The sequence below is a fragment of the Microcaecilia unicolor genome, chromosome 6, assembly GCF_901765095.1.
Source record: "Microcaecilia unicolor chromosome 6, aMicUni1.1, whole genome shotgun sequence".
NCBI lineage: Eukaryota > Metazoa > Chordata > Amphibia > Gymnophiona > Siphonopidae > Microcaecilia > Microcaecilia unicolor.
In genome coordinates this window covers 121,102,108-121,126,247 of record NC_044036.1, presented here as the reverse complement: position 1 = coordinate 121,126,247, position 24,140 = coordinate 121,102,108, and the positions used below count along the sequence as shown (strand labels likewise).

General features: G+C 43.0%; 1 protein-coding gene across 2 annotated transcripts in view; it reads left to right on the top strand.

The window, feature by feature from the left end:
- The window catches only part of IVNS1ABP (influenza virus NS1A binding protein), a 124,942-nt gene extending 101,111 nt beyond the window's left edge, over positions 1–23,831 (top strand). For both annotated transcript variants that reach the window (XM_030206675.1, XM_030206674.1), the window contains exons 13-15: positions 8,152–8,283; positions 8,457–8,630; positions 22,540–23,831. In XM_030206675.1, coding sequence (XP_030062535.1) covers positions 8,152–8,283; positions 8,457–8,630; positions 22,540–22,793 — 560 coding nt within the window. In that variant the 3' untranslated portion in view covers positions 22,794–23,831. The remainder of the gene's footprint in view (positions 1–8,151; positions 8,284–8,456; positions 8,631–22,539) is intronic.
- The last annotated feature ends 309 nt before the right edge of the window (positions 23,832–24,140 follow it).

The window sequence follows — 24,140 nt, the reverse complement described above, 5'->3', positions numbered from 1 at the left end:
GAAAATCCTCCGGGGCCGACGTGACATCACCCACACATGAGAATATCCAGCCTGCTGTCCTCGGAGAATACCTGCTTCAGGTAAGAAACTTCGCTTTGCTGAAGGGTTGTCCAGTAAGTTTTGCCACTTTGTGGATGATACCAAAATATGCAATTGAAACCCCTGATGGTGTGGATAATGTGAGGAAGGACTTCAAAGTAGAGGAATGGTTTGGAATTTGTCAGCTTAGATTTAATACTAAAAAATGCAGGATCATGCATTTGGGCTGCAGAAACCTGAGGAAACGGGGGTGAAGAACTTTTGTGCATGGAAGCCCAGGCCAAATATATTCCGCGTGTTAAAGGAGGACGGAAGACCAAACGACAGCTGGCATGGTTAAAAAGTGAGGTGAAGGAAGCTATTAGAGCTAAAATCCTTCAGAAAATGTAAGATGGAACCGACTGAAAATAATAAGAAACAGCATAAGGAATGTTGTCAAATGCAAAGCGCTGATAAGGAAGGCTAAGAGGAACTTTGAAAAAAAGATTGTGTTGGAGACAAAAACACATATTAAAAAGTTTTTTCGTATATTAAACAGGAAGCCAGCAAAATAATCGGTTGGACTGCTAGATGACCGAGGGGTAAAAGGGGCGATCAGGGGAGACAAAGCTGTAGCGGAGAGATTAAATGAATTCTTTGCTTTGGTCTTCACCGAGGAAGATTTGGGTGGGATACCGTTGCCAGAAATGGTATTTAAAGCTGAATAGTCAGAGAAACTTAATGAATTCTCTGTAAACCTGGAGAATGTAATGGGGCAATTCTACAAACTGAAGAGTAGCAAATGTCCTGGACCGGATGGTATTCATTCTAGAGTACTGATAGAACTGAAAAATGAGCTTGCGAAGCTATTAGTAATATGTAATTTATCCTTAAAATCGAGCGTGGTACAGGAAGATTGGAGGGTGGCCAATGTAACGTTGATTTTTTTTTAAAGGTTCCAGAGGAGATCTGGGAAATTATAGACCAGTGAGTCTGACGTCTGTGCCGGGCAAAATGGTAGAGACTATTATAAAGAACAAAATTACAGAGCATATTCAAAAGCATGGATTAATGAGACAAAGCCAACATGGGTTTAGTGAAAGGAAATCTTGCCTCACCTATCTATTACATTTCTTTGAAGGGGTGAACAAACATGTGGATAAAGGTGAGCCGGTTGATATTGTGTATCTAGATTTTCAGAAGGCGTTTGACAAAGTACCTCATGAAAGACTCCAGAGGAAATTGGAGAGCCATGGGATAGGAGGTACTGTCCTATTGTGGATTAAAAACTGGTTAAAAGATAAAAAAACAGAGAATAGGGTTAAATAGTCAGTATTCTCAATGGAGAAGGGTAGTTAGTGGGGTTTCCCAGGGGTCTGTACTGGGACTGCTGGTTTTTAACATATTTATAAATTACCTAGAGATGGGAGTAACCAGTGAGGTAATTAAATTTGCTGATGGTACAAAGTTATTCAAAGTCGTTAAATCGTGGGAAGATTGTGAAAAATTACAAGAGGACCGTATGAGACTGTGAGACTGTGCGTCTAAATGGCAGATGACGTTTAATGTGAGCAAGTGCAAAGTGATGCATGTGGGAAAGAGGAACCCGAATTATAGCTACATTATGCAAGGTTCCACGTTAGGAGTCACAGACCAAGAAAGAGATCTAGGTGTCGTCGATGATACGTTGAAACCTTCTGCTCAGTGTGCTGCTGCGGCTAAGAAAGCAAATAGAATGTTAGGTGGTATTAGGAAAGGAATGGAAAACAAAAATGAGGATGTTATAATGCCTTTGTATCGCTCCATGGTGCGACCACTTCTCGAATATTGTGTTCAGTTCTGGTCATCTCATCTCAAAAAAAGTGTAGTGGAATTAGAAAAGGTACAGAGAAGGGTGATGAAAATGATAAAGGGGATGGGGATGACTTCCCTATGAGGAAAGGCTAAAGCGGTTAGCTCTCTTCAGCTTGTAGAAAAGGAGGCTGAGGGGAGATATGATAGAGGTCTATAAAATAATAAGTGGAGTTGAACGGGTAGATGTGAAGCGTCTGTTTACGCCTTCCAAAAATACTAGGACAAGGGGGCATGCAATGAAGCTACAATATAGTAAATTTAAAACAAGTCGGAGAAAATATTTCTTCACTCAACGTGTAATTAAACTCAACGTGTAATGTGGTAAAGACAGTTAGATTTGGACGGCTTCCTAAAGGAAAAGTCCATAGACCATTATTAAATGGACTTGGGGGAAAATCCACTATTTCTGGGATAAGCAGTATAGATTGTTTTGTATTTTTTGGGGATCTTGCCAGGTATTTGTGACCTGGATTGGCCACTGTTGGAAACAGGATGCTGGGCTTGATGGACCTTTGGTCTTTCCCAGTATGGCAAGTAGAAAGGTGGTGATGTCCCTGTATAAAACTGGTGAGATCTCATTTAGAATATTGTGTACAATTTTGGAGACCACAACTTCAAAAAAATACAAACAGGATGGAGTTGGTCCAGAGGGTGGCTACTAAAATGGTCAGTGATCTTCATCTCAATATGCGTACTTCAGAAGACAGGCAGGAGAGGAGAGAAGAGAGATACATTTAAATACCTATGCAGCATAAATGCACAGGAAGCGAGTCTGGAATGAGGGGGCATAGGATGAAGTTCAAAGACGATGGACTCTGAAGTAGCCTGAGGACGTACTACTTCACAAAAAGGGTGGTGAGTTTGTGGACTGGCCTTCTGGTGGAAATGGAAATGAAAACAGTATCTGAATTCAAGAGGGCTTGAGATAAGTACATAGGGTCTCTAAGGAAGTGATAGGGAGAGTAGATGGCATGGATGGTCAGACTGGATAAGCCATATCTGCCTACATTTTTCTGTTTCTCATAGGACTGCTTTGTCAGTAAAGTACGAGAAAAGGGGTTCTTTTTCAAGACCAGAGGCATTTGGCAGGCCTGGTCAGCATTGTGATGAATCTTGCAATCGAGTGAGTCAGATGGAGGAGCAGGCAGTGTATGCAGCTGCTGGTGTGGTTGATGTGCTAAGCAGTAGATGCTATGGGATTATGTGAACTGGCAGTTGAGCTTCTTCTCCTCCAGCCTCAAAGGTCTCCAGTGATGATAGGAGGGCCCTTTCTGTGCAAGTGGGTGGAATGTTCCACTATAAAAAAAAATAAATCTACTCATTTGAATAATTTGAGTGTCACAAGAAACACTACCAACTATCTCCATTTCAGAAGAAAACTAAAACACATCTTTTTCAAGAACTTCTATAGTAAAACCATTTCAAAAGAACTGCAAACATATCCTTTCAAGAAATCTTATTGGGTAACCAATCACTGGTACCAAATGTTCTTAGTCTGATTGTAAGTGTTTAATAACAATGTAATACATTCTGACTGATGAAAGTAAGCCACATTGAACCAAAACTTGTTTTTGGATAATTGTGAGATATAAGAACGATAAATAAACCACATTATACTCAGATGATGCTTAAAACTGAGCAACAGGTGGAGTTATGGCATGCACTACCTGTACCTTTGATAGGACGTATTAGCATCCTTAGACTGGTGATATTTCCTAGGTGGTTGTACCTGCTCCAGACTTTACTCCTACGACTATTACAGAGAGATATGACGTTTTAACTGATTGGCTATGCGTTTTTGTTGGGCTAAGAAGGCAAAGTTGCGGTGTCATTTTCTGTTAGGAAGCTGGGCTCAGGGAGGGCTGGGTCTTCCCAATTTTGAGGCTTTATAATATCGCTTGCCTACTACGACATGTCTGGGATTGGATGTACTCTTCTAGCTGTTATATGCCGTTGGGCTTCGAGTTAGCTTACTTTGCCCCCATATAATTTGCTTTCCCTTTTGCATGTGGATAGATCCCTGATCCCCAGTTGTCTAAAAAATAGTTTGCACTTGGGCCCACTGAGAGAGGCATGGTGGATGTTGGTGAGTGGCTTGGGAGAGATTCTACAAGTTACGGATTTGCTGTCTCTCAGAGGTAATCCTGCTTTCCCACCGGACTTGGATAATCCAGTTTTTGCTCAGTGGGAGGTGCTGGGTCTTGGATGTTTGGTGCATGTTGTGGAAGCGGGTGGAGTATTGAAATAGTTAGATCTTTTAAAAGGTCAGGAGAATATTCAGTGGGGTGACACCTTTGCACACAGTCAGTTAAAACATTACATTCAGTCTTTAAATGCAGAGGCTCTGCGTCTTCACACTGGGGCCAGTGTACTAAATTTTTTTGATGCTATATTGGATAGTGCCTCTGCTATATCTGGCATCCATGTGGCCCTATAGAAATTTTGGAAGTCTAAAGGTTTTGATTTGATCAAATATAAGTGGGAACAGGATATGGGGGAGAAGCTGACCTCCTTGGATTTACTAGCTTCTATTAGGAGTATTCTGCAGCTTGTCAGCAGTGCTAGTTATAGAGAATGCGCATTTAAAGTGTTACAGAGTGCCTACTCTACTCAAGTTCAGTTCGGGCAGGAGACTTGCAGTTGCCTCTTTGTCCTAAATGTAAGTTGTCAGACAACAACTGTTTCCATGCTTTTAGGGGCTGTGTGATAGTACGATGTTTATGGTGTCAGGTTACTGAATATCTGTCTTTCCTTTTCTTATGTAAAATTGATGATACTCCGGTTCACCTGGTGCTGGACTGCCCTGGGTCCTTTAGGGGGTCCATGGCGGAAGTTATTGCTGTTCCATAAGCTGTGCCTGTTGGCGAGAAAATGTATCTTGTAGGCTGCGACTTTGGCGCACTTGCCTGACTTTTGGCATTGTCATAACCTTGTGTACTTGCTGTTGTCCTGGGAAGCGAGGGAGGCAAGGGGTTCTTTCAAATGTAAATCCCGATTTTTGAAAATTTGGAGTGCTTAATTGGCTACTCTGTCTTCTTGAGGTAGGAGCCTTATCCTAAACATACTGTGAGATTTATCTGTTTGGTTCTTTTTTCCCCCTGGAGATGCTTTCATTATTTTACCCTTGACATGGTCATCTATCTTCTAAATCCAATGACCTTAACTACCTAAAAAATCATGTAATGTCATGAACAGGTCTAGAAAATTTTCTAAATGCAGGAAACTAAAAAAAAAAAAAAGAAAAGCCCCACCCTTATTGCTCCCATATGTGATTAAGTACTTACATGGAACTTTAAGAAAGGAAAGAGTTACCTACAGCCAAGACTTTTGCCTTTAAATTTGTTTATATATACCCAAGCAACCCTCCAGATTGGATACGAAGCATACTAAAGGTCAAGATATCTCATAGTCAAAGTAGCCAGATAAGAGTCCCAGATTTTTAAGAAGTGTCATTTTGCAGTCGGACTGCCATCTTCTCCGTAGCCTTTAAATATAAAAACCTTCCATCTCTGCTGTCTGCCTTCCTAGTTACAGTAGGAAAAAAGTTATTGGCTGACCACTCTTAGCAAAATACAACTTCATAAATTTCTTTTTCTACCTCAGTTTGGAAAGTAACCAGCAATGTAGCTTGAGTAGGAAGAATATTTTATGAAGATTCTAACTGGAAATAGTGATAGAGGTTTATAAAATACTGAGCGGAGTGGAACAGGTAGATGTGAATTGCTTGTTTATCCAAAAATAGTAGGACTAGGGGGGCATGCACAGAAGCTACTAAGTTGTAAATTTAAAACCGGAGAAAATTATTTCTTCACTCAGCAAGTAATTATACTCTGGAATTTGTTGCCAGAGAATGTGGTAAAAGCAGTTGGCAGGGTTTAAAAAAAGGTTTGGATAATTTCCTAAAAGAAAAATCCATAAGCCATTATTAAGATGGACTTAGGAAAATCTACTGCATATTCTACGATAAGCAGCATAAAATCTGTTTTCCTGTTTTGATCTTGCCAGGTACTTGTAGTCTGGATTGGCCACTATTGGAAACAGGATACTAGGCTTGATGGACCTTTGGTCTGTGCCAGTGTGGCAATCCTTATGTTCTTAATATATTTCTTAAATTATTTTATAATATAAACTTCATTTCATTGTAATATCTCCCTACTAACGTAAGCTGACCAGTACTTGTACTTGAAAACAACTACCGCATGTTCCTCTCATAGAATCTAGCTTCTCTACACCTCAAGTTCGATGAAAGCACTGCATCTTCATCATACCCAACAGAGCCTAGAAATTCTTTAGAAACACCCAGAGAGGCTAATTCCTTTTGAGTTTATCATCTTAAATTCCTGCTAAACTTTTGTATCCAAAGCATTTATCTGGAGCACTCTACCATATAAACTACTATGCAAGATTGTAACTACATTACTTGCAGTCGCATTACAAAAATGCAAAGAGTAGCCCCCTTCTCCCCCCCCCTGTCCCCCCCCCCCCCCTCTCCCCCGGCTTCTTTACAATCCCTAGTGGTCTAGTGATATATTCAGGGCAGGAGCGATCCCCAGTTTCTCTTGCTCATGTCAGCTCTTCTCTCAGAATGGCTGTTGTGACCTCTTGAGGCAGTCTCACAAGATTGCCACTAGAGGTCATGGCAGCCATTTTGAGAGCAGAGCCAACATGGGCAACTGGGGATTTCTCCTGCTCTCACTACGCCCCTAGACTGCCAGGGATTGTAAGATGGGCCCAAGGGCAGTTCCTACAGGTGGCCAGAGGTGGAGACAAACCCCTGTTTGGAGGGAAGAGGGAGGGAGACAAACAGGACAAAGTACAAATTTTTGGCTTCCACCGAAAATAATTTGGCCAAAATTGAAAGCATGGCTGTAGTCGGCTGAAACCAGACAGAAGAAAGATTTTGTGCTAGTTTTGGCATTGAAACTGAAATTTGGTCAGTCTCTATAGCTCACCTATGCAAAGGAGGTCTATCCAGAGATTGGCTTCTAGCAGCAACTGTAAAGTTTGACAAAGTCCAGCCTCTTCCAGACATGGAGACTTCCCTTCACTGAAACGCTTCTAGACATGAATCAAACTGAAGTTTTTCTTTGCTCAGACAGACTGTAGAGTCTTGTCAAGGTTTCTAAAATGATTCAGCATTCCCCTTGGATCACAGCTAGTCTGATTAGAAATTCTAAGCTATACAGTATTTATAATGCATGTAGTTCTTGCATGTTTCAAGATATTGACCACAATGATGAAGTTTCAATAAAATCACTTTCTAACACTTCTCCTCCAAGGTCTTGCCACCATGTCTGCAAGCCATTCTGCAATGGTAGACCAGTGTCCAACCTGCTCAAGGGACTCTGTTTAGCATTATCATTGTGTAGTCACCACGGATGTTTCAATCATTTCTAAAAGATGGATAGGCCTTTTGCCTTTTTGGGGACCCAGAGAATAATAGTGAGGCACCTTCTAAGGCATCCATTGTGTGCTGTGGATTAGAGATCATAGCCCCACATATATTGCTAACAAGAGGCAATTCCAAATGGCTTCTGAGCTCACTTGCCAGTGCTTAACATTGTTCTAGGGAGAATATGGTTTCACCAGCAGACATCTGCAGAGCAATGACCTGGGCATTGTTACATTCTTCAAAGCACTAACGTTCAGAGCTGCTGTCCACTCTGTATAGTTTCAGAGAACTTGGATGCATCCTACTTGTTTAGATTGGTCTGGTAAGGATGGTGAAGGTGAATTTTAAACTGGCTCATTAATTTTCTTTCCTTGGCGCTTAACAGACCAGTTTAGAGCCCTCCTATGGTGGCAACTCAAAGGTGGTGACTGGAGTTTAAAAAAAAAAAAAGGCTGATCTGTGAGGTGGTGGTTTGTTTAATTTGGCCTTTGAGGCCACCTGGTAAGTCTGGGCAATGGGATCAAGGCATGTAGCTTGGTTGGTGATTGATTTTCACTGTTGCTTGGAATCCCATAATTAGGCTTGCTTGGCTTGGATAAAGCCTTATAGGGAAGAGCTTGTCGCAATCTGCTGGCAGAGTGACATAACCCACTTGCCTAGACTGGTCTGATAAATCTCAAGGAAAGGAGATAGGTGAGTTTAGATTTCACTTTTGTATGGATTGTTCATAGAGAGCACACAGAAACAACTTTTGGTTTATTGCATAAGGAGTTCAATGAACTACTTGAAATTGTTTTAAAAAAAATCAACATAAAGAGTATATATGAACTTGGCTGTATAGTGATTTGATGACAAACCTAACATCTTTTTTTTTTTTTTGTACACAGGGGTATGTGCACTGAATGGGAAGTTGTTTGTTGTTGGTGGCTCTGATCCATATGGTCAAAAGGGTCTTAAGAACTGTGATATCTTCAATCCCGTGACAAGGTCCTGGACAAGTGGTACTCCTCTCAACATACGTAAGTTGCTAGTCTCCCTACTTTTAGCAATTTTTGTAAAAAAAAAAAAAAAAAAGATTTGAAACATTGTCCTTTCCCATCTGGGATTGAAATAATGTACTTCTAGACATTTTGAATTTATAGGGTTACAGATGGTGGTAGTGTCACTCTTAATAGGTTAACTTTACTTATAGGTCGACATCAGTCTGCTGTGTGCGAGCTTGATGGGTATTTGTACATTATTGGCGGAGCAGAGTCCTGGAACTGTCTAAATACAGTGGAACGATATAATCCAGATAGCAATACCTGGACGTTAATTGCACCCATGAATATGGCCAGGCGTGGAGCAGGTGTAGCTGTACATGATGGTATGTATTTGAAATCTTGCATTTGATGATTTGCTAACATTCAGCCCTAAATTTAGTATCATTGTAGTGAACTTTGTGATAAATGTGGAAACATCTTTCTCCAAGGACAAGCAGACTTACATTCTCACAAGTGAGGAGACAATCCGTGTTGCCCAGGAATCGGCATACTAGCCAGCTAAAAATTTGAGACCCTTCTGGAGCATGTGCTTCACCCCACCATGCATGCGCGGAGCACCTTCACACCCGCAGCACATCCACTTCTCAGTTCTTTCTTTTCCACGGTAGGAAGTAGCTGTGTTTGTTTCTCCTCACAAACCCGGGAAGAGCATTTACTGTGTTTTCGGCGCTATTTTGTTGCCTTTTGTACCTCTTTTCATCCCTTTTCATTAAAAAAAAAAAAGTTTTCCCTTATTTCTTATTTTCCCGCGTTTCCTTCATTTTTCATTGTGGGCCGTCTTTTAGGCCTGCTCGGACGGGTATTATTTTTGTGCCTTTCTCACCCTTTTTTTTAATTAACCACAATCGAGACTTTTGATTTTGCTGGAGCCGTTTTCCCTGTCATGTCATCAAAGACTCCCAGTGGCTTCAAACGTTGCTCTCGGTGCACCCGGACCATCTCGGTTACTGATACATATTCTTTGTGTACTCAGTGCAGCCCGGCAAATTATGTCCTTTGTATGAAGAAAAGGACACAAATTTCCCTAACAGCTCAACGTGGAAAACTTTCTGGAGCTCGGTCTGGTTCTTCGACATCGAGGTCATCTGCGTCGACATCGAAGGAAGCATCATTGTCAGGAGTCAAGGTAGGAATGGCTGCTGAGAAACCCAGAGACACTGGGAGCAATGAGGCATCGAGTGGGTCTCTACCTGCTTCGAGGCCTCCTGCACTGCAGGCCCCCTGGGACTGTCCATTGTCGGACCTGACCCCGAGGCAACGGGAGGATTTGACGTCATCGGCACCGAGGAGCTTGGATGAGGTGCATCGGGCAAAGGCCAAGAAGCACAGTCATCTATCTCCGCACGGTGCCAGGAGCTCTGGGACGCTAAGGGACTCAGCACCCAAGAAGCATCGGTGCTGGGAGGACCACTCCATTCAAGAGATGCTGATGCGTACTTTTCCTAGTAGCTGAGATCTGCTCCCACACCCCAGGCAGTTTGGCAACCTGAGCCCCAACCGGCCCCTCAGCCTTTGCCAATGGTGGCTCTCGACGAGCATATCCGGGCCTTGCTCCCAGAGCTTTTGTGGGGATTGATGCAGCGATGTGCATCAGGAGTGCCTAGGCCTGCCATACCTTCTGCTGCGGCTTCCCCTGGCCCATGATGTGGCCTCCGCCACCACTTGCAGCTCTGGTTGTTGATTGCCACCCAGGCCAGTTCTCCTTCAACATCAGTGGAGGTAGCTTTGCTGGAGGTGGGACCCGGCTCCTTCACCATTCTTGAGGTCACAGGTTCTCCACGTTGTGGCGGGTCTTGTCTCTGACATCCCTGAGGGGGAAGTACTCTCAGATACCGAGGAGGAGCACCCATGGGAATCGGAGGAGGATCCCAGGTACTTTTCCTCTGATTAGTCCTATGGGATCCCTTCTGAGACTTCCCCTCCACCTGAGAGGAGACTGTCCTCACTGGATAGTCTCTCCTTCACCTCTTTTGTACGGGAAATGGCGGAGGCCATTCCATTCTTCGTAGAAGTGGAGGAGGAGCCCAGGGCCAAGATGCTCGAGATCCTGGACTACATCTCTCCACCCTGGCCAGGACGAACAGACGGATGCGGAAATGTTAAAGGAAATCAGGGACGCAAACAAACTGGGCAACACAATAATAATGGGGGATTTCAATTACCCGCATATAGACTGGGGTAATGTAACATCTGTACACGCAAGGGACATAAGATTTCTTGATGAAATCAAGGACAGCTTCATGGAACAGCTAGTTCAGGAGCTGACAAGAGAAGGAAAAATACTAGACTTAGTCCTTAGTGGTGCTCATGATCTAGTGCAGGGGGTAACGATACGAGGGCCGCTTGATAACAGTGATCATAATATGATCGGTTTTGATATTGGCATTGAAGGAAGTGAAACTAGGAAATCAAGTACGCTAGCGTTTAACTATAGAAAAGGAGATTACGACAAAATGAGAAAAATGGTGAAAAAAAGACTGAAAGGAGCAGCTCGCAGAGTAAAAAACTTGCATCAGGCGTGGATGCTGTTTAAAAACACCATCCTGGAGGTTCAGGACAAATATATTCCACATATTAGAAAAAAGGGAAAAAAGACTAAACGTCAGCCGGCGTGGCTAAACAGTAAGATAAAGGAAATCATTAGAGCCAAAAAACAATCCTTCAGAAAGTGGAGAAGAGAACCAACTGAAAGTAACAGGATAGATCATAAGGAATGCCAAGCCAAATGCAAAGCGGAGATAAGGAGGGCAAAAAAGGACTTTGAGAAGAAATTAGCGTTGGAAGCAAAAATACATAGTAAAAACTTTTTTAGATACATTAAAAGCAGGAAACCGGCCAAAGAGTCGGTTGGGCCGCTGGACGAAAATGGTGTTAAAGGGGCGATCAAGGAGGACAAAGCCGTAGCGGAGAAATTAAATGAATTCTTTGCTTCGGTCTTCACCGAGGAGGATTTGGGGGGGACACCGGTGCCGGAAAGAATATTTGAAGCGGGGGAGTCGGAGAAACTAAACAAATTCTCTGTAACCTTGGAGGATGTAATGGGTCAGTTCAGCAAGCTGAAGAGTAGTAAATCACCGGGACCTGATGGTATTCATCCCAGAGTATTAATAGAACTAAAAAATGAACTTGCGGAGCTACTGTTAGAAATATGCAATCTGTCCCTAAAATCGAGTGTAGTACCGGAAGACTGGAGGGTAGCCAATGTTACTCCGATTTTTAAGAAGGGTTCCAGAGGAGATCCGGGAAATTATAGACCGGTGAGTCTGACGTCGGTGCCGGGCAAGATGGTGGAGGCTATTATTAAGAATAAAATTGCAGAGCATATACAAAAACATGGACTGATGAGACAAAGTCAGCACGGATTTAGTGAAGGGAAGTCTTGCCTCACCAATCTAATGCATTTTTTTGAGGGGGTAAGCAAACGTGGACAATGGGGAGCCGGTTGATATTGTATATCTGGATTTTCAGAAGGCGTTTGACAAAGTGCCGCACGAAAGACTCCTGAAGAAATTGCAGAGTCATGGAATCGGAGGTAGGGTATTATTATGGATTAAGAACTGGTTGAAAGATAGGAAGCAGAGAGTAGGATTGCGTGGCCAGTATTCTCAGTGGAGGAGGGTAGTTAGTGGGGTCCCGCAGGGGTCTGTGCTGGGTCCGTTGCTTTTTAATGTATTTATAAATGACCTAGAGATGGGAATAACTAGTGAGGTAATTAAATTCGCCGATGACACAAAATTATTCAGGGTCGTCAAGTCGCAGGAGGAATGTGAACGATTACAGGAGGACCTTGCGAGACTGGGAGAATGGGCGTGCAAGTGGCAGATGAAGTTCAATGTTGACAAGTGCAAAGTGATGCATGTGGGTAAGAGGAACCCGAATTATAGCTACGTCTTGCAAGGTTCCGCGTTAGGAGTTACGGATCAAGAAAGGGATCTGGGTGTCGTCGTCGATGATACGCTGAAACCTTCTGCTCAGTGTGCTGCTGCGGCTAGGAAAGCGAATAGAATGTTGGGTGTTATTAAGAAGGGTATGGAGTCCAGGTGTGCGGATGTTATAATGCCGTTGTATCGCTCCATGGTGCGACCGCACCTGGAGTATTGTGTTCAGTACTGGTCTCCGTATCTCAAAAAAGATATAGTAGAATTGGAAAAGGTACAGCGAAGGGCGACGAAAATGATAGTGGGGATGGGACGACTTTCCTATGAAGAGAGGCTGAGAAGGCTAGGGCTTTTCAGCTTGGAGAAGAGACGGCTGAGGGGAGATATGATAGAAGTGTATAAAATAATGAGTGGAATGGATCGGGTGGATGTGAAGCGACTGTTCACGCTATCCAAAAATACTAGGACTAGAGGGCATGAGTTGAAGCTACAGTGTGGTAAATTTAAAACGAATCGGAGAAAATTTTTCTTCACCCAACGTGTAATTAGACTCTGGAATTCATTGCCGGAGAACGTGGTACGGGCGGTTAGCTTGACGGAGTTTAAAAAGGGGTTAGATAGATTCCTAAAGGACAAGTCCATAGACCGCTATTAAATGGACTGGAAAAATTCCTCATTTTTAGGTATAACTTGTCTGGAATGTTTTTACGTTTGGGGAGCGTGCCAGGTGCCCTTGACCTGGATTGGCCACTGTCGGTGACAGGATGCTGGGCTAGATGGACCTTTGGTCTTTCCCAGTATGGCACTACTTATGTACTTATGAAGGCAGTGATGGCTGCTCTCCATGAGGTTCTCAAGGCAGTCCTTGTATGGTCCTTGTGTGGTCCCCAAGAAAATAAATACCCAATATCGGATCCACAGGGAACCTAGGTTGGTAAGGTCTCATTTACCCATTACTTCATGCTGGTGGATGCTGCTCTCAAAAAGGCCAGGAGTTCTAGGGACTATGCCTCAGCTCTCCCAGGTAGAGAAGCTAGAACCCTGGACTCTTTTGGGAGAAAGATGTATTGGGCCGCTATGCTTATCGCCCTTATTCAGTCTTACCAGTTCTTCACGAGCGTCTACTTGCGGAACTCGGTGAGTCAGCTGTCTGACTTGGTCGACACGCTCCCTCCGGAGCAGGCCGAGCCTTTTCACCAGTTGGTCAAGCAGCAGAAGGTGTGTTGCAAGTTCTTGGCCAGGGGCACTTATGACACTTTTGATGTGTAATCCAGAATTTATGTCCAGGGTATAGCAATGTGCAGACTCTCATGGCTGCACGTTTCTGACCTGGACCATTCAGTCCAGCAGAGAATGGCAGCTGCTCCTTGCTGGGGGAGGGGGGCCATAACCTTTTCGGAGAGAAGGTCGAAGAGGTCGCTGACTAGTTAAAACACACTGAAGCTGTCTTCTCTCTCATGCCGGACGTCATTTGCAGCCACTTCCTCATCCAGGAGGTATTTTGGTCGTGGAGTGCTCCCTATTCCTACTGTAGACATAGGTATGCTCGTGCAGCTTGCCAGCCTGCTCAGGCTCATCCCCAGCGCACTTGTTCTCGTCAACAGCATGAGCCCAAGGCCCCTGCTGCTCCCCAGCAAAAGCAAGGGACGAGCTTTTGACTGGCTCCAGCAGAGCATAGCTGCTATCAGTGTCCGTGCCGGACGACTTGCTGAATGGAGGGAGGTTGAAATTTTTTCACTAAAGGTGGCCTCTCATAACCTCCGACCAGTGAGTTCTTTAAATAGTCCGACTCAGATACACAGTTTATCCAAACCTCCAAATTGCCCTCCAAGAGCTCATTCATTAAGGTCTTGCCACAGGCAGGTACTTGCAGAGGGAAACTTCCCTTCTCAAGGCCCATGCAGTCGAACCTATTCCACCAGGGGAAGAAGGGTAGAGATTCTATTCCAGGCACTTCCTTGTACAGGAAAAGACGGGGGATGCGTCCCACCCTAGACCCAAGGCCCCTGAACAAATTCTTGGTCCAAGAGAATTTCAGGATGGTTTCCCTGGGCACCCTTCTTCCCATGATTCAGGAAAATGATTGGCTATGCTCTCTGGACTTAAAGGATGCTTACACACACATCTCAGTACTTCCAGCTCACAGGAAGTATCTTCGATTTCGGCTGGAAACACAGCACTTTCAGTACCGTGGCATCTGCGCCCAGAATGTTTACCAAATGCCTAGCTGTAGTCGCAGCGTCGCTACGCAGACTGGGAGTGCATGTGCTTCTTTATCTCGACAATTGGGTGGTGAAGAGCACCTCCAAGGAAGGTGCTCTGGAGTCAATGCGAATGACTCTTCGGGTGCTGAAGCTACTGCGGTTTGTCATCAATTATCCCAAGTCCCATCTCACCCCAGTTCAAAAATTGGAGGGGCGTTATCAGTTCTGTGCGTGAGTGAAGAAATATTTTCTCCGATTTGTTTTACTACTTTGTAGATTCATTGCGTGTCCCCTAGTCCTATTATTTTGAAAAGACTAAACAAGCAATTCACATCTACCTGTTGACGCCACTCAGTATTTTATAAACCTCTTATCATATCTCCCCTCAGCTACCTCTTCCAAACTGAAGAGCCGTAGCTGCTTTAGCCTTTCCTCATAGGGAAGTTGTCCCATCCCCTTTATTATTTTTGTGCCCTTCTCTGAACCTTTTTCTAATTCCACTATATCTTTTTTTTTAGATGCAGTGACTGCACGCGTTGCTCAAAGTGTGGTCCACACCATGGAGTTCGACAAAGGCATTATAACATTCTCAGTTTTTTCCATTCCTTTCCTAATAATTCCTAACATTCTATTTGCTTTCTTAGCCGCTGCTGTACATTGAGCAGAGGGTTTCAACATATCAATGATGCCTAGATCTTTTTCCTGGACCATGACTCCTAATGTGGAACTTTGCATCACGTAACTATGATTTGAGTTCCTGTTTCCCCACATTCATCATTTTTCACTTGCTCACATTGTCATCTGCCATTTCGATGCCCAGTTTCTTAAGGTCCTCTTGCAATTTTTCGCAATCCTCTTGTGATATGTGATATAACAACTTTGAGTAACTTTGTCTCATTAGCAGATTTAATTACCTCACTAGTTATTCCCATCTTAAGCAGCAGTCGCAGCACAGACCCCTGGGGAACCCCACTATGTATCCTTTTCCATTGAGAATACTGATTGTTTAACCCTACTCCGTTTTCTGTCCAGTCGGGGTTGCACAGCTCCTTATACAATGACTTTAGTCAGTAGTTCTCAGTCTCCCTCTGCTGGTAGGGACTGCATATACCCACTTGGGAATGGTTTGGAGAGATCCGAGGGAAGTAAAGTAATAGTTTAATCATCTTGATATACTACTTGAAGGCCATATCTTGCTAAAAATGTAAGAAGACCTGAAACGGTTCAGAAGGCGGCGACAAAAATGATATGGGGATTGTGCCAAAAGACATATGAGAGGAGACTGGAATACCTAAATATAGTGGAGAGGAGCGACATGGGAGATATAATATAGACATTTAAATACTTGGAAGGTATGAATATATATGTACATAAGTAATGCCACACTGGGAAAAGACCAAGGGTCCATCAAGCCCAGCATCCTGTCCACGACAGCGGCCAATCCAGGCCAAGGGCACCTGGCGAGCTCCCCAAACGTACAAACATTCTATACATGTTATTCCTGGAATTTAGTAGTGGTTTATGGACTTGTCCTTTAGGGAACAGTCTAACCCCTTTTTAAACTCTGCTAAGCTAACTGCCTTCACCACGTTCTCTGACAACGATTTCCAGAGTTTAATTATGCGTTGGGTGGTGAAAACTTTTTTCTCCGATTTGTTTTAAATTTACTACACTATAGTTTCATTGCATGCCCCCTAGTCCTAGTATTTTGGAAAGCGTGAACAGACGCTTCACATCCACCTGTTCCACTCCACTCATTTTCTATACCTCTATCATGTCTCCCCTCAGCTGTCTCTTCTCCAAGCTGAAAAGCCCTAGACTCCTTAGTCTTTCTTCATAGGGAAGTTGTCCCATCCCTGCTATCATTTTAGTCGCCCTTCACTGCACCTTTTTCAATTCTACTATATCTTTCTTGAGATGCGGTGACCAGAATTGAACACAATACTCAAGGTGTGGTCGCACCATGGAGCGATACAACGGCATTATAACATCCTCACACCTGTTTTCCATACCTTTCCTAATACCCAACATTCTATTCGCTTTCCTAGCCGCAGCAGCACACTGAGCAGAAGGTTTCAGTGTATTATTGACGACGACACCCAGATCCCTTTCTTGGTCCGTAACTCCTAACGTGGAACCTTGCATGACATGTAGCTATAATCGGGTTCTTTTTTCCCACGTGCATCACCTTGCACTTGCTCACATTAAACGTCATCTGCCGTTTAGCTGCCCAGTCTCGTAAGGTCCTTCTGTAATTTTTCACAATCCTGTCGCGAGTTAACGACTTTGAATAACTTTGTGTCATCAGCAAATTTAATTACCTCGCTAGTTACTCCATATCTAAATCATTTATAAATATATTAAAAAGCAGCGGTCCTAGCACAGACTCCTGAGGAACCCCACTAACTACCCTTCTCTATTGTGAATACTGCCCATTTAACCCCACTCTCTGTTTCCTATCCTTCAACCAGTTTTTAATCCACAATAGGACATTTCCTTCTATCCCATGACCCTCCAATTTCCTCTGTAGCCTTTCATGAGGTACCTTGTCAAACGCCTTTTGAAAATCCAGATACATGGTATCAACCGTCTCCCCTTTGTCCACATGTTTGTTTACTTCAAAGAATTGAAGTAAATTGGTCAGGCAAGATTTCCCCACACAAAAGCCGTGCTGACTTGGTCTCAGTAATCCATGTCCTTGGATGTGCTCTGTAATTTTGTTTTTGATAATAGCCTCTACCATTTTCCCCAGCACCGACCGACGTCAGACTCACCGGTCTATAATTTCCCGGATCTCCCCTGGAACCTTTTTTAAAAATCGGCGTTACATTGGCCACCCTCCAATCTTCCGGTACCACGCTCGATTTTAAGGATAAATTGCATATCACTAACAGTAGCTCCGCAAGTTCATTTTTCAGTTCTGTCAGTACTCTAGGATGAATACCATCCGGTCCAGGAGATTTGCTACTCTTCAGTTTGCTGAACTGCCCCATTAGATCCTCCAGGTTTACCGTGAAGTCAGCAAGTTTCTCCCACTTGTCCGCTTGAAATACCATTTCCGACATCGGTATCCCACCCAAATCTTCCTCGGTGAAGACCGAAGCAAAGAATTCATTCAATCTCTCCGCTATGACTTTATCTTCCTTGATTGCCCCTTTTGCTCCTCGGTCATCCAGCGGCCCAACCGATTCTTTTGCCGGCTTCCTGCCTTTAATATACCGAAAAAAGTTTTTGCTATGTTTTTTTGCCTCTAATGCTATCTTTTTTTCATAATCCCACTTGGCCTTCTTTATCTGCGCCTTGCATTTGCTTTGACACTCCTTATGCTGCTTCTTGTTATTTTCAGACGGTTCCTTCTTCCATTTTCTGAAGGCGTTTCTTTTAGCACTAATAGCTTCCTTCACCTCACTTTTCAACCACGCTGGCTGTCTTTTGGACTTCCGTCTTTCTTTTCTAATTTGCGGAATATGTTTGGCCTAGGCCTCCAGGATGGTATTTTTGAACAGTGTCCATGGCTGTTATACAGTTTTTACCCTCTCAGTTGCCCCCCTAAGTTTTTTTTTTTTTTTTAAACCATTCTTCTCATTTTATCATAGTCCTTTTTTAAAGTTAAACGCTAATGTATTTGACTTCCTGTGTGTAGTTACTTCAAGGTTGATATCAAAACTGATCATATTATGATCACTGTTATCAAGCGGCCCCAGTACCATAACGTCCCTCACCAGATCATGCGCTCCACTAAGGACCAAGTCTATAATTTTTCCTTCTCTCGTCGGCTCCTGCACCAGCTACTCCATAAAGCTGTCCTTGATTTCATCAAGGAATTGTACCTCTTTAGCGTGTCCCGATGTTACATTTACCCAGTCTATATTGAAGTCACCCATTATTATCAAATTGCCCATTTTGTTTGTGTCTCTGATTTCTTTTATCATTTCTGCGTCTACCTGCTCATCCTGGCGAGGCGGACGGTAGTACACTCCTATCACCGTCTTTTTCCCTTTTATACATGGAATTTTAACCCACAATGATTCAAAGGTGTGATTTGTGTCCTGCTGAATTTGTAATATATCTGAGTCAAGGCTCTCGTTAATATACAATGCTACCCCTCCACCAGTCCGGTCCACCCTATCACTACGATATACTTTGTATCCCGGTATGACAGTGTCCCACTGGTTATCCTCCTTCCACCAGGTCTCAGTAATGCCTATTATATCCAGTTTTTCATTTAGTGCAATATATTCCAGCTCTCCCATCTTATTTCTTAGACTCCTAGCATTTGCATATAGACATTTCAGAGTATTATTATTACGTTTGTACCTTGCGCTTTCCCACTCATGGCAGGCTCAATGCGGCTTACATGGGGCAATGGAGGGTTAAGTGACTTGCTCAGAGTCACAAGGAGCTGCCTGTGCCAGAAGTGGGAATTGAACTCAGTTCCCCAGGACCAAAGTCCACCACCCTAACCACTAGGCCACTCCTCCACTCATGTTTGATGTTCCTATTTGCATGATGCTTAGTACTTGACACTAATGATTTGCCATCTTTTGTCTGATCTTTGGTTGTATTTAAGGGCACCTGGCCTACCACGGTCTGTTGTGCAACCTCACTATCCAGAAACCCTATCTTCCCTGTTTGTGAGGTATCCTTGCAAGATACCTTATCCCGAACCATGCGCTTTTGAGCGACTGCCTTCCCCGCATTTCTAGTTTAAAAGCTGCTCTATCTCCTTTTTAAATGCCGATGCCAGCACCCTGGTTAAGGTGGAGCCCATCCTTTCAGAATATAGAAACAGATATTTTCCAGAGAAGTGAAAATGGTAAATCTAGAGGACATAAAGTGAGGTTTTGTAGACTTAAGAGTAATGTCTGAAAATGATTTTTCACGGAGAGGGTGGTTGATGCTTGGAATGCCCTCCTGAGGGAAGTGATGGAGAAAAAAAAACTGTGGTGGAATTCAACATGGTGTGGGAGGAGGTATGAATGGTATATATATATATATATTAAAAAAAAACTTAGGAGTTGCATATGTTTTTGCATATCAAGTTATGCATATGTTTTTGCATATCAAGTTATGCTTAGATGGCAACTCCGGCTGTATCAACTAAGGCTGGTTTTGGGCTGGCTTGTACGGTCGGAGTTCCATCGGAGTTCCATATATAGCAATCCAATTTAGAATGGGCTGGAGAGAGCTTTGAAAGAAACTTCAGTAATTTGGAACACGAGGACAGTGCTGGGAAGACTTTCACGGTCTCCGCAAACAACAAAACAGATTCGTATAAGCTTTGACAGCAACTCCAGTAGTTGGAACATAAGGACAGAGCTAGGTGGACGTCTGTGTCCAAGAAACCACAAAGAAAGACCATGATCAAGTATATAATATCACATTCATTGTTTTAATCTAGAATTGAGAATGAATGTGACTTTTGGGCAGATTGGATGGACCAATCAGGCCTTTATGTACCGTCACTTGCTATGTTACTTTTCTAACATACTCAAAGTGATTTACAATTAAACTTTACAATATATATTGAAAAAGCCACAAAATGGTCCTGTTATGGCTTCTATCCTATCACTCATTCTCTCACTTATTCTCTCACTCATTCTCTTAGCAAAAATAAAGGAAAGCAAAACTAATAAAACTAGTAGGTAAGATCTAATTTCTGCTGAACATTGCCCCCCCCCCCCCTCCCCCCCACACACACACACGCACGCACTCTAGCCAAGGTCCGTCCTTCCTCCTCTTAGTCCCATAGCACACAGATGAGTTGGTCTTTGGAATGTTGGAGGGTGGGAAAGTGTGACAGCATTTCCCCTGCTAGCTATGGAGAACCTCAATATTCTTTGCAGACGAACATGGAAGATGCAGGCTCACTTGTCATGGTTCCCTAGCTGAGGGTCGTGGTTGTATGTGGAGCGCGTTGCCAGACAGTGACCCTCTAGCAATGGGTGAAAACAGGTCCGTAGGCAAAGAGATTGTGAACTACGACGTGTCCAAAAGTAGCATCTCTGGAGGAAACAGTCCAGGCAATATGCTTGATAAATGTGTGGACTGAGAACTATGTTGTGGCTCTGCAGATGTCCAGTATGGGTGTAGAACGAAGGTGGGCCACTGAAATAGTAATTGCATGGAGCATGTGAGATCCCACTCGTTGAGGCGAGGGTTCCTTGACTTGATGGTAACAGAGTAAAATAAATCTGACACCCATATGGGGAGGGTACACTTGGAGGCAGGGAGGGCTGGGGTTACTAGGGTTGTAGGTGACAGAGCTGAGAAGATGGGTATAAGTCCTGTGTAGCTCTGAGGTAAAACAAGAGGGCTCATGTGGAGGGTCTGTTTAGCTGTAGATATATTGGGGGGGGGGGGGGGGGCAGCATGATTAAGGTGGAAGTCAGAGATGACCTTTGCAGGGAATCTGGGATTAGTGCACAGGAGAACTTTGTTGGGTAGGAATTGGAGGTAGAGAGGGAAAATAAAGCCTGCTGCTTGCTTGACCCATGGTGATGAGAAATACCATTTTCCAGGTAAGGTGCTGGAGGGATGCCAGTGAAGGGTTCAAAAGGCAGCACCATAAGCTGGTTGATGAGATTTCAGGTGGGGTCGCTGGAGAAATGGGTGAAGATTTACGAGCCCTTTCTTGACCTTGGAGACCCCCAGATGGGTGGAAACTCATTTGTCCTTTACTGAGTCATGGTAGGTTGTAAGTGCTGCCAAGTTTGACATGAATAGGTGGTCTTGGCCAGACTGTGAGAGATGCAGGATGTATGCCAAAACGTGAGAGGGAGCCTGTGCCTGGCATGCAAAGTGTTTCCATTTGAAGTGATATGATTTTCTGGATGTGGGTTTCTGGCAGCAAGGAGGCTTGTGAGAATGGGAGAGGAAGTTAACTTGTCTCAATGTCTTCCCATTTAGTTTCCAGGCCATCAGGGAGAGACTATTGAGGTTCTGTAGCAATGGTTCTGGGTCAGTAAGGTTGGCTGATTACCTATATTGGATGGTCATGCAAAAGAGACAGGGTCATCTGGGGGCAATCAGGATGAGTTGAACCTAATTCCTAACAGATGCCTCATTTCTCATGTCTTTAATGAAGCATTGGGGGCTCAGTATATAGGAGTCCTGAGACCATAAAATAATGAAGACATCAAAGACAGCCTCTGTGTTGGGTGTGCAGATGACATTAGCACAAGTATGCTCCATTACAGGTAAGCAACACCACTTTGAAGTTCAAAAGCAATGGTACAAGTTATCTGTGATATAAAAGTTGTGTAATTTTGGAAAGCTTTTGGTTTAAAACATTGGGTTAGGGAACCTGGTTGAGGTGGAGGAGATCTACTTTGAGTTTCAGGCTGGAGAAAGGGAAAGTGGTAACTTCCATCCAGTTTTACTGCCACCCAAATCGAAGTTTGAAGCAAAACTGCTATGTGGCCTTTTCTGAGCCTACCTTTAGAAGCCCTGGTAGTCTAGTATCTTCTTCGGGGCAAGAGCAATCCCTAGTCATTCTTACCCATGCCAGTTCCAATCTGAAAATAGCTGCAGCAGGAAGTTGCGATGGCCATTTTGACTAGGGAAAGGGGACTTGATATACCGCCTTTCTGAGTTTTTTGCAACTACATTCAAAGCGGTTTACATATATTCAGGTACTTACTTTGTACCAGGGGCAATGGGGGGTTAAGTGACCAGAGTCACAAGGAGCTACAGTGGGAATCAAACTCGGTTCCCCAGGATCAAGGTCCACTGCACTAACCACTAGGCTACTCCTCCACTTAAAACTGGGGATTGCTCCTGTTCTGAAGAGGCCATTAGACATCAGTTTCTAAAGTTAGGCCTGGGGAAGGGCCTTCAGGTGGTTGGAGGACAGTGGGCAGAGAATGATCATATGGTGGTGGGGAGGGGGGAGAGTTTTGGTTCTAGCCAAAAAATGCACTAGCATTTTCAGTCAGCCTCTAGTTTGCTCACCACTAGCCTAAATTGTAATTGCTGTGATATCCTTATCGCAAAAATGTAGAGCAAGAAGTTAATAGTAAAGCAGAAGTTTAAAGGTTTTATGACAATTCTGTTTTTCTTGTTTGTGTCAAAATTTTTAAATGAAAATTCAAGTTTCTTTCTACAAATAGTTTGATAGTCCTGTTGACTGTAATTTTTATTTTTAATAGGTAAACTCATTGTTGTAGGAGGCTTTGATGGATCTCATGCTCTCAGCTGTGTGGAGGCTTATGATCCATTGAAAAACGAATGGAAGATGATAGGGGAAATGACCACTCCAAGAAGCAATGCTGGTGTCATATCCGTGGGAGGCACAGTGTATGCAGTGGGAGGCTTTGATGGAAATGATTTTCTTAATACCATTGAAGTCTATAACCCTGAATCCAATGAATGGAGTCCTTTTACCAAAGTTTTCAAATTCTAAATGTGGCCCTTTTGAAACTAACAGGCTTAATGATGTAATTGTCTTAAAGGTACATTATTGAATAGAGGTTGGGAGGAACTAGTTGCTGCCAACAGCAACACAAAAGCTTTTGCATATTGCATACTATTGTGCTAAGTATATATATGTTTTAGGGTTTGTTTTTTTGTGATTTGAAAGAATGCTAAGCTATGAAGTTGTGGATTAGACTTTTGTTACTGTGGATTTTGAAAATAGATAATTTAAGGAATAAATTACAAATTGGGCATATCATTTCAAAAGCTTCCCTGAGCGTGGTTTTGCTGATTTGCACAAGGAATATTTTTTGGGGGTGGGGGGAGATAGTGAAGGGTACGGTTTTGAAGTAAACCGTTAATGACCTTTTTCAGTAACTGGAATAACCTGCAGCAAAAAGCCTTGTTTTAAACCAAGATGACTAATTTTTTTTCATTCGAAGTTGACATGCCTACCAACATTTTAATCTTTTATGAATGCCTTTTTATAACTTTTTATATGCTCAGCTGAGAATTTTATCTGAAGCAGCAGATGCAAATGGCTATTGATGTAATAAGACAATCTGAGTAGCACATTTTTATTTACAATACATGAGCTTGTGATCTTTTGCCTCTGCTGCAGTACTGTAGTTTGGTATTCAACGCTGCTGCATAGATTAAGTGGCATTTGTGAATGTTATAGTTGTGATTTTTCAGTATTTGACAATTGTTTTGGCTCTAAATATTTTGAGTACGTAGGGGGTGCTTTAAGAATAGCAGTTTTGTTATAAGCTGAGATGTTTATAAAAAAATAAAATGATGTGAACTTCATTCAGCATTGTCAAGTACAGTGGGTAATATTTGGTAGTTCATAATAAATACTCAAATACATCAACTTTTATATTTGAAGTGTTTGTGGGGGTTTTGTTTTTTTTTTACATTAAACTGAACTTGTGTTTTTAACTCTGAAAATGAGTATACTTGCTAATTTTGTGTATGCAGAAAGGAGAAAACAGTGGATGCATTAAAAATGAGGTATCAACATTTACTCTGAAGTCATGATTGTTTTGACTTTCCATTGTGGACAAATACTTCTTCTTGAGCAACAGTCTTAAGAGCTATGCTGAATACCTAGAGATACTAGATAACAGCAGTGAATAGATCTTTAATTCTCTGAAGATGTGTTCAGTCACACTTGGGATCAAGTGACCTCACTTAATCCCAAATTCCAGCACTATATGGAATAGTGCCGGAAAACTACGGTTGGGACAGCACAAAGTACACCCTAATGGTCAATGCTAATTCCTTAGCAGCAGCAGCAGATGAATCCAGGAACTGGTGGATTGTATCCGTCTAC